Source organism: Emydura macquarii, unplaced genomic scaffold (genome assembly GCF_026122565.2).
Source record: "Emydura macquarii macquarii isolate MOO-44397 ecotype Brisbane River unplaced genomic scaffold, CSIRO-AGI_Emac_v2 contig_3249, whole genome shotgun sequence".
Lineage (NCBI taxonomy): Eukaryota > Metazoa > Chordata > Testudines > Chelidae > Emydura > Emydura macquarii.
The window spans coordinates 89036-98709 of record NW_027133386.1 but is presented as its reverse complement, the minus strand read 5'-3'; the positions used below and the strand labels follow the sequence as shown (position 1 = coordinate 98709).

The following is a 9674-nucleotide window of genomic DNA, read 5'->3' as shown; positions in this document are numbered from 1 at the left end:
CTGTCATGTGCCAAGGGTTACACTCGGTTCGGGGCTTCGCGCCTTGCTGCTCCCCACCCCGGCAGCAAGCACCGCTGGCCGGCTCCTTGCCCTGCGAGCGAAGGTACAGTTGCAGTCTTGGAAAGTATTCAGAAAGGCGTCTGTTCCCAGCAGCCCGGGCGCTCTTTACGCCAGCGGCCGGGTTGCCGTGTAAAACTCTCACCCACCCCACAGTCCCTTAGCTGGTAGAGATGGTGCTCGTCGGCTTTTGGTGGGGAGAAGGGAACGGGCTGCAGCGTAGCCTTGGTTTGCTCCTGCTTCCTTTAGGGCAAAGCAAGCCAAACATGGGGGGGAGCAGGAAAGACTAGCAAAGAGAGAAGATGCCGCTTCTGCCTTTGGGGTGGACGCTCACTTGCCGCCCGTCCGCAGGAGCGAACCTGGCCCAGCCCACGGTGCTCTGCCAGGGCATTGCGTCCAGCTGCCTGGCTGCTCACGGGTGCGTCTGGCTGGAGGGAGGAGATACGGCGAGGAAGGAAATGGGCTGACAGCAGGAACCCCCAAGTCATAGCCTAGCTGATGGTTGGGACCTCGCCACCTCTGGCCTGGCCTGCTCATGGTGTCTCAGGAGCAGACCCACAAATGCCCGATGATCGTGGTGGATCCTGGGGTCACAGGAAAGGGGGGGGGAGGTGCAGCGATGGTGCTAGCCAGCCCACCCGGCCCAGCCCCATTGAGCCCTCTAGCTCCCTCGTGAAGCCTGAGAGCAGCAGGATGGTGGCACAGCCCACCCCCAATGAATCAGACCTAATTGCCAACGCCCCAGGCTTGGTCCATTGAGCCCGGTTCCGTTCTCTAGTTCATCAGGCATGATCGCAGCAGAGGCCTTGACGTGGAGCTGGAGCCGATTGTTGGGCCTAGAGCTGTCTGTCTGTCTGTCCGTCTGTCACTTGTTACAGGGGCTTTGTGACCATGTACGAACCTTCACCCATGTGACAAGGATGGCTCGCACAGTGAAGGTAGGCCTGTTAGCCGCCAGCTCCTCCCCCGGCTCTGCATGGCGCGAGGGCGTTCCAGGTGGGGGGCTGTGTGGCTCAGCTGTTGGAGGAGCCGGCAGAGTCTATGGTGGGAACTGGGGGGGCATGAGAATCCGGGGGGGGGGGGCTGGCCGCAATCCTTAGGAGATCAGGGCAGAGGGGGCTGGAATAAGAGGGAGCTGTTGAAGATCATTTCAGTGATTCACTTTGCCCTAACTCTGCCTCGTTACAAAGGAACTGCGCTGCCATGGGGTGGGAGGTGTTTCTAGGGGGAGCCCCGGGCCCCGAGGGAGGCGGTATCTTCATCAGCGAAGACACTAACGAATCACTGCAGGACCAGGACGGTTTGCAGCTCCCGCAGAGCTTGGCAGAGCCGTGAACGCCAAGGGGCCAGGGAGTCACAGCGCCAGCCGGCTGGCTGGGCATGCTGGGTCCGTCTCACCCCTAGGCAGTTTAATGCTGCCAAGTGCACAGCCACACGCGAGGCCTGGGGAAACATGGGCTGTCCCCGCAGACTGGGGCTCCCGCCCCATGGACGGCAGCGACTCTGCAAAGGACCCAAGGAGCACAGCCAACCGGCAAGTGACCATGCCCTGCCTCTGCACGCTGAGGGGCGATGGCTGACGCCATGCTCCCCTTGGCATGAAAGCCGTGCAGGGGCGCCCGCACTGAGGGGCTGGGGTCAAGCTTGTGTCAGTGCCTCCCTCCCCCCCCTCAGCTAAGGCGCACCCCAGGCCCAGGCCCAGCCCCCTCAGACTTTGGGTTGTTGTACACACATTCCCCTCCCCCCCCCCCCAGGCTCTGCCACCCCTTTCCTCGCCTATCCCCGCCCCCCTGAGGTAACCGGGCTCATTTCCCCCCTGCTCCAGTCACCTGCCCCCAGGGCCAATATCCCGGTGGAATTCGCTCCCCCTCTGCCTCACCCTTGTGGCTATTCCTGCATTGGCCCCATGCTCCCAGCTTCAGGGTCCCCGAGACTCCAGGGAAACGCCCGGTTCCCAGCCATACCCCCCTGCCCCTGGCTCGCCCTCCTTGCCCAGGCTGAAACCAGGGGGAGGGGGGGGGGTGTTTCAAACAGCGAATGTGGGAAGGTGGGATTAGCCCCCCGCAGAGGAGGGGGTGCAGGGTGAGGTTAGTCTAATGCTGTAGCAGGCACCCCCCCCCCCCCAGGCACCGATGGCAGGGGAGGGGGGGGGCAGTGGGTGCAGCAGACCCTGGCATGAGCCAGACAGGGTCTGTGGAGGAGACACAAGTGCTGGAAAGGTGGCCAGGACAGATCTGTACATCCAGGCGCTCCAGTTCCCAAATTCCCCCCCTCCCCGGCGGCCGTTCAATCACTGGGCCAGCCAGGGCTATGCAGACAGCCCCAGCCCTAACCAAATCTCGTTCTGGCCCCGTGGCCTCCCTCTGCAGCAGAGAACGAGCCCTGGCCCAGGGGCGGAAATGGGGCTTTTATTAAGGAAAACAACACAAAACGCAGAAAAGTTTTTGGAGTTAGAAATAACGCTGCCCCACAGCTGGGACGAGACCCAAACCCTCACCCACCCCAGCTTGATTGCCAGAAACAGGATCCCTCCCCCCCCCACCCAGCCCACTCTGCAGAACCTGGAAACACCCCACACCCGCGAGCCAGTGCTCTAGCCCGTCCCTGCCCGCAGGAAGCAGACGAGGAGGTTTGGCACCGGTGGCCTCCGAGTATCACAGCCAGGACCTTCCAGCCAGCACTGAGCCCAGTGACCCGTGTCTGGCTAACGCCTCCCCTCTAGGTGCGAAGCCGCCACCCCTGCCCATGGGTTGTCCGTCACCCTTGCTGATAAGAGTTTGGGCCTCAGCTCAGCTCGGCTCGAACCTCCAGCTGCTGGAACGTCAGCAACTCTCAGCCGCAGGATTAAATTAAACCCTACTCCCAGGCCAAGTGCTGCACCTGGGGTCTCCCTGGCAGACCTGCACACCCCTGGGACGGGAGTCAGGGCTCTGATCCCCATGTACAGCAGGGGTGGGGGCTGCAGTGGGCCCATAGAACACAGGAGGTCCTGACACTCCCCCCGCCCGCCCTAGTGCCCCTGCCCGGCCTGCTGGAATCTCAAAGGGATTAGACCCTATTTCAGCAGGCACTGGGCACCCACCGCCCCCGTGGGAATGCCAGCCTTGGACGAGCCACTGCTGTGCCAGCAGGGGTCACGGGCTGCACCGTGTCACCGGAGAATTGGCCCCTCCTCAGGAATGGCTGTGGGGCATGCCGGACGACCAGTCAGGCCGTTCTGGCCCCCACAGCCCCGGATCTCTCAAGAGACCGCTAGGCTCTGCAGCGTCTGTTTTAGCATCCTCAGGCCAGGTCCATGGCCCCTGCCCTGCGCAACTTTCCCTGGACACAGCTCAGCAGCAGCAGCGAGGAGACACGTTCAAACGGGAGCATTTCCCCCTGCCCCCCAGGAAACCGTGTATGAACAGAAAACGCCATGGAACGGGGCAAGGAACGCCTGCCCTGGGTCCCCACCAGCCACGGCCATCAGGGTCTGGCCTGGCAGCCCGCAGCACGCCCATGGCTCCCGGCCCGGGGGCTGCTTGTGCGGTGTCTCTGGGCTGCCGACCCGGGGGATCCCGGCCCGTGGACTTCCTGCGCAGCATCCCTGCGGCTCCCAGGACATGGCCTGCAAAGGGAGATGCTGGGGGCTCCCGCTGCGACGCCCCCTTGGCTCCGGTGCTGTGACCTGCCCCTGCCGGGCTGCCGGGGCTCCCAGGCCCGGGGAGCGGCTCTATCTTGCATGGATCCGGCGGTGTTTGCAGAGGTAGGACCGAAGGCTGAAGCGCTTGCCGCACAGCGCGCACTCGTGGGGTTTGCCTGCAGCCACGCTGTGGATCCGGCGGTGCTTGCAAAGATACGAGCGCTGGCTGAAGCACTTGCCACACTGGGGGCACTGGTGGGGCTTCCCCGCCCCATGGATCCGGCGGTGCTTCACCAGATACGAGCTGCGGCTGAAGCACTTCCGACACTCGGGGCACTGGAAGGGGCTGTCCTGGGCCGAGTCGGCGGGGGAGGTGGGAGTCTCAGCCAGGCTTCCCTCTCGCTCAGCGACGACACATCCATAGTCTCCAGCCTGGAGACTCTGCTGCGCATTCAGCTCCAGGCTCTGGGCCACGGCACTCTCTGCTCCGTGGGCTCCCTGCACTGCACTCCGTACCGGGCTCCCCTCTGCTCCGTGGCAGGGCTCCCCGTGGGCTCCGTGGAGGGCAGTGAGGGCTGGGCTCCCCTCTGCTCCGTGGCAGGCCCCCCCGTGGGCTCCTTGCACGGCAGTGAGGGCTGGGCCCCCCTCTGCTCCGTGGCAGGCCCCCCGTGGGCTCCTTGCCCGGCAGTGAGAGCTGGGCTCCCTTCTGCTCCGTGGCAGGCCCCCCCGTGGGCTCCTTGCAGCACAATCAGCTCCAGGCTCTGGGCCACAGTTCCTTCAGTGCCATAGCAGGGCTCTGCAGAAATTCTCTGCAGCGCAAACACGGCTGGGCATTGCGCCGCGTTGTCCTCTGCACCGTGCCAGGGCTCCACGTGGACCCTCTGCAAGGCAATCAGTGCCAGGTTCCCTTCTGCACCGTGCCAGGGCTCCACGTGGACTCCCTGCAGGGCACCCAGGGCCGGGCTCCAGGCCATTCCACGGTAGGGCTCCCCCTGGACTCCCTGCAGTGCAAACAAGGCTGGGCTCTGGGCCACACCACCCTCTGCTCCAGCGCCGGGCTCCGTGTGGCTTCTCTGCAGCGTGGTCAGCGCCGGGCTCCACACCCCTCCGTGGCAGGGCTCCGGGGGGACTCCCTGCAGCGTGGTCAGTGCCGGGCTCCACACCCCTCCATGGCAGGGCTCCGGGGGGACTCCCTGCAGCGTGGTCAGCGCCGGGTTCCACACCCCTCCGTGGCCTGGCTCCGCGTGGATTCCCTGCAGCGTGGTCAGCGCCGGGCTCCACACCCCTCCGTGGCCTGGTTCCGCGTGGATTCCCAGCCCCTCACTCAGTGCCAGGCTCCACCCCACTCCATGGCCGGACTCTGCATGGATTCCCTGCAGCATACTCAACGGCTGGCTCTGCCCCACTCCGTGGCCTGGGTCCCCATGGATTCCCTGCAGCGCATTCAGCGCTGGGGTGCCCTGCAATTTGTGGCTGGGCTCCCCGTGGGCTCCCTGCAGTGCACTCAGTGCCGGGCTCTGCCCCAAGCTGTGGCTGGGCTCCCCGTGGACTCCCTGCCCCTCACTCAGTGCCAGGCTCTGCCCCGTGACGTGGCTGGGCTCCCCGTGGACTCCCTGCCCCTCACTCAGTGCCAGCCTCTGCCCCAAGCCGTGGCTGGGCTCTCCGTGGACTCCCTGCCCCTCACTCAGTGCCGGGCTCTGCCCCGTGACATGGCTGGGCTCCCCGTGGACTCCCTGCCCCTCACTCAGTGCCGGGCTCTGCCCCGTGATGTGGCTGGGCTCCCCGTGGACTCCCTGCAGTGCACTCAGTGCCAGGCTCTGCCCCAAGCCATGGCTGGGTTCCCCGTAGACTCCCTGTCCTTCACTCAGCCCCGGACTCAGCCCCACTCCGTGGCTGGGCTCCCCGTGGGCTCCCTGCCCCTCACTCAGCACCAGGCTGCCCTCTAGTCCATGGCTGAGCTCCCCGTGGACTTCCTGCAATGCACGCATTGCCAGGCTCTGCCCCATGCCATGGCTGGGCTCCCCGTGGACTTCCTGCAACGCACTCAGCACTGGGCTGCCCTCCAGTCCATGGCTGACTTCCGTGTGGACTTTCTGATGCTGCAGGAGCCGTGACGCCCGGCTGAAGCCACGGCCGCACTGGGGGCAGCGGTGGGGACGCTCCCCCGTGTGCATGCGCTGGTGCCGGAGCAGGTCCGAGCGCCACAGGAAACTCTTCCCACACTCCCCACAGCTATGAGGTTTGTCTCCGGTGTGGTTCCTCTGGTGGGAGCTCAGCTTGGAGCGACGGCTGAAACTCTTCCCGCAGGTGGCACACGTGTGGGGCAGCCCCCCTGCAGCCACGCTCTGGGGTACAGTGATGTCCCGCAGGGGGCTGGCCCCCTGCCGCCCTGGCAGTGGATCATAGTGGCTGTTCTTACCCCGCCTCCTCCGTGGAGCATTCCTCCTCTCGGCCCGGTGCTGGCTCCCACCAGCTCTGCCCTGCTCCGGGATCCGGGGAACGTTCTCTCCAGTGCTTCTCAGGAATGGCCCCTCTGGCTCCAGCACCCCTGCCACGCCCGGCTCCGGCGCCTCCTGCTTTGCCGCCTTCGCAGCGCTTCTCAGGAGCCGCCCTTCCGGCTCCGGCGTCCACATCCCACCTGGCTCTGGCGCCTCCTGCTTTACAGCCTCGGCACCTGCTGGGGGACAGAGCACAACCAGAGGTGAGTCCCAGCCCGAGCCGGGGACCTGGGACCTCAGAGAGTTGATAGACTCCAAGGCCAGGAGGGCTCCTGTGATTGTCTAGTCTGACCTCCTGCATAGCACAGGGCCGAGATCTGCCTGGACTCAATCCCTGTTCAGAAAAACCCCTCCTCTTGCTTTGGAAATTGTCAGTGATGGAGAAGCCCCCCGGCCCCTCGGTAAACGGCTCCAGGGGTTAATGGCTCTCACCCTCCACTTCCTCTGCTAGCCCCAGGAGCCCCTAGTACAGCTCGGCGCCCCACGCAGGTACTCGTGGACTGTATCAAGTCCCACCTTCTCTCTCTGCTAAGCCACGTCATGAATGGCGCTCCAGCAGCCGTCACTGCGAGGCAGGTTTTCCAATCCTTTCATCATTCTCTTCTCTGAACCGTCTCCAATTTATCAACCTCCCCCGTGAAGGGCGGGCCACGAACGGGACACGGGCGTGTCCAGCCGTGGTCGTAGAGGGTCAGCTAAGCTCTCTGCTCACTCACCGCCACGCTCGTCACAGGGCTGCAGCTCCAGCACCCACACGTGCTCCCCTTCCGCCCAGGAGGCCGGGTCCGGCAGGGGGACAGGACATCCTCCTGGAGGAAGCAAACAGGTGAGGGCAGGGAGATCCCTGGCGACGGGGAGGTGGCACCAGCCTGTGTCTCTCGCTAGGCGCCCCAGCGCCAGGGCAAGGGAGGGCCCCATGCCCAGGGTGGAGCCCCGCTCACAGCTGGGGCTGTCATTACATGGAAGCAACAGTTCTAACTTCCCCCCTGAGCACCCCAGAGGATCCCCCCACCCCCCGGGGCAGACTCACCTGCAGCTCGCGGAGAGCCCCTTCCCAGAGCTGGCTGTGCCGCAGCCATGGCCAGAGTGAGCCGGGGGGGGCGCACTGCAGCCTGCCGGGCAAGAAGGGCCGTCAGTGGGGGATGGCCGGGCGGGCGACACTTCTGCCCACTCCCGACCCTACCCCCAGGGTCCCCCTGACGCGGTGGATCTAGGCTCCATGTCCCTGGGGCAACGTTCGGGCGCTTTCCATCCAAAGGCCCCAACAGCACCCCCAGTGACAGAGCCGTCACCCCACAACCGGGCCCCTGAAACCCACGAGCCAGAACCCATCGCCTCCTCCCGCCAGCCCCAGAGACACAACCGCACCCCCAGGCCCAATCCGAGACCCTCCCGCCAGCCCCAGAGAAACACCCACCGCACCCATGGCCACCCCAGACACAGCAACCCGCTTCACCCAGCCCTCCCCCGCACCCAGATGGCCCAGCCCCCAGGCCCCCAACACCCAGCCCTCCCCACCCTGCATTTAATCTGTCCGCCCAGCCCCCACCCCCTGCCCTCAGACTGCCCAGCCCCCCCCACACCTCCCCCACGCTGCACCCAGCCTCTGCACCTCCCCCACTCGGCACCCAGCCCCCCCATCCTTTGCACCTCCCCCACTCTGCACCAAGCCTCTGTACCCTGTACCCAGCCCCCCCCCCCACTCTGCACCCAGCCTCTGCACCTCCCCCACCCTGCACACAGCCCCCCCCACCCTGCACACAGCCCCCCCCCACTCTGCACCTCCCCCACTCTGCACCCAGCCTCTGCACCTCCCCCACCCTGCACACAGCCCCCCCCCCCACACTCTGCACCTCCCCCACCCTACTCTGCACCCAGCCCCCCCCCCCACCGCCGGGTGCAATTACCGGGTGAGCCGGGCTCGGGGCAGCGACCCCCGGGCGGGCAGCCCCAGCGCCGCCGCCGTTCCGGGCCCGGGGCGGGGTCCACGGGGAGGGGCAGCCGCGTCCACCTGGCGCTTCACCCCCCCGCGCGGCCCAGGGCTGCAAACGGCGGCCCCGGCCCCACGGGACCCTCCCCCCCCCCGCCGCGGGGACTCCGCCCTGCCCCATAGCCCGGCCCCACGGGACCCTCCCCCGGGGCGGACCCAGAGCTGGCCCGGCCCCTCCCCGCCCCGCCCCCTGCCCGGGAAACGCGCCCCGGCCCGGCCCGGCCCCACCATTGCCCTGGGCCAGCCTTGACCCCCGGCCACCCGCCCCCCTCCCTTCTCTGCCCCCGCCCCCTCCTCCCAGCCCCCCTCCCTTCTCTGCCCCCAGCCCCCCCACCTCCCAGCCCCCTGCCCTTCTCTGCCCCCTGCCCCCCCCCCCCCCCCCCCCCGGTGCACACCGCTGGGGTCCAGCCCAGGGGGGTCCAGGAGCAGCGTGTCCTGCCCAGGCTCACCCCGGCAGACCCGCAACCTGCTGTGCTGGGCGCTGCAGGGACAAACGGTCCCTGCTGCAGCCGCCCCAGGACTGCCTCTCTCTGCCCGGCTTCAGCCCTCTATCTCTGCACCTCCCCTCCGCCATCAGCTGCTCCGGCTGCAGTCTGTCTCCCCCCCGACAGCCAGCCGGTGCTTACCTATTGTTACTCAGATCCACTGGGGATTGGCAGGGGCCCGGCCCTGAAAAGGGAGGCAATCACACTCCTTGGCACAGAATGGAAAGCACTTAAGCAAGCAGGCAGGTAAGGCATGCATGCCCCCGAGTCAAACCGGAGCAGGGAGCCCTGCATGCTGGGCCTGGAGTTCATCACAGAGACCCGCACCCTAGCGGAGCAGAATCCAGAGGCAGGCCTTGCCCGCGTGGGAAAGCTGCAGCCCATAGCAGCAGGGGACTAAGAGCCCAGGAACCCATGGTGCTAGGTGCTGCACAAAGGCAAGACAAAACAACAGCCCCTGTTGGATCCAGATGGGGGAGCACACAACAAACATCAGCCTTCTCTTGTTTATTGTAGGCCCTTTCAGCCACTGTCCTAGGGACTAAAGATTCCTGCAGGCCTGGCCTGTATGAAAGGCAGGTGATCAATCCACACACACACGCCCCACCTCCCCCTTGTTTCCATATCTATGGTTGGTTGGTTGGTTTGATACAGGCCCTAGGAACCTGAGAGCTGGGAATATTGGTGTGAGAATCCAACCATCCTGTCAATCGCCCAGGGACCCATTCTTAAAGGCACCGAAGGTATTTTAAATACCTTTGCAAAGCTAGTCCGTGCTCTCTTGTTTCTTACAGCGTTTTTGCCCTGGTTCTGAGTTGGCACCTGGGATGCGTTTGGTTTATTATTATAAGAAGACTGAAAAAATGTAATAGGTGAGAATAAAAAAGTTCACTGGAGGCATCCCAGCAGAGGAGGGCTTGGACTGCAAATCCCCAGACACACAATTGGCAGGGACCAACAAACCCCTGTGTGGAAGCTCTGATTTCACCTGCTGAAAGTTCAGCTTGAATCTGTTCTTTGCT

General features: G+C 65.4%; 1 protein-coding gene across 1 annotated transcript; it reads right to left on the bottom strand.

The window, feature by feature from the left end:
• Nucleotides 1-2268: 2268 nt before the first annotated feature.
• Nucleotides 2269-8239, bottom strand: LOC137142779 (uncharacterized). Its single transcript, XM_067532234.1, has 4 exons — nt 8085-8239; nt 7208-7289; nt 6894-6986; nt 2269-6353 (listed from the first exon to the last, which is right to left on the bottom strand). Exons 2-4 carry the CDS (start codon nt 7254-7256, stop codon nt 4132-4134), a joined length of 2364 nt encoding a protein of 787 aa, XP_067388335.1. The 5' UTR covers nt 7257-7289; nt 8085-8239; the 3' UTR covers nt 2269-4131.
• Between the last annotated feature and the right edge of the window lie 1435 nt (nt 8240-9674).

What these genes read in the sequence shown, in the direction of transcription:
- LOC137142779 (XM_067532234.1), bottom strand. Translation starts at nt 7,256, where the DNA reads ATGGCTGCGGCACAGCCAGCTCTGGGAAGGGGCTCTCCGCGAGCTGCA. An exon ending in GGGCTCTCCGCGAGCTGCAG is followed by an intron (nt 6,987 to 7,207) that starts GTGAGTCTGCCC and finishes TGCTTCCTCCAG; the next exon opens with GAGGATGTCCTGTCCCCCTG. An exon ending in GCCCTGTGACGAGCGTGGCG is followed by an intron (nt 6,354 to 6,893) that starts GTGAGTGAGCAG and finishes GTCCCCCAGCAG; the next exon opens with GTGCCGAGGCTGTAAAGCAG.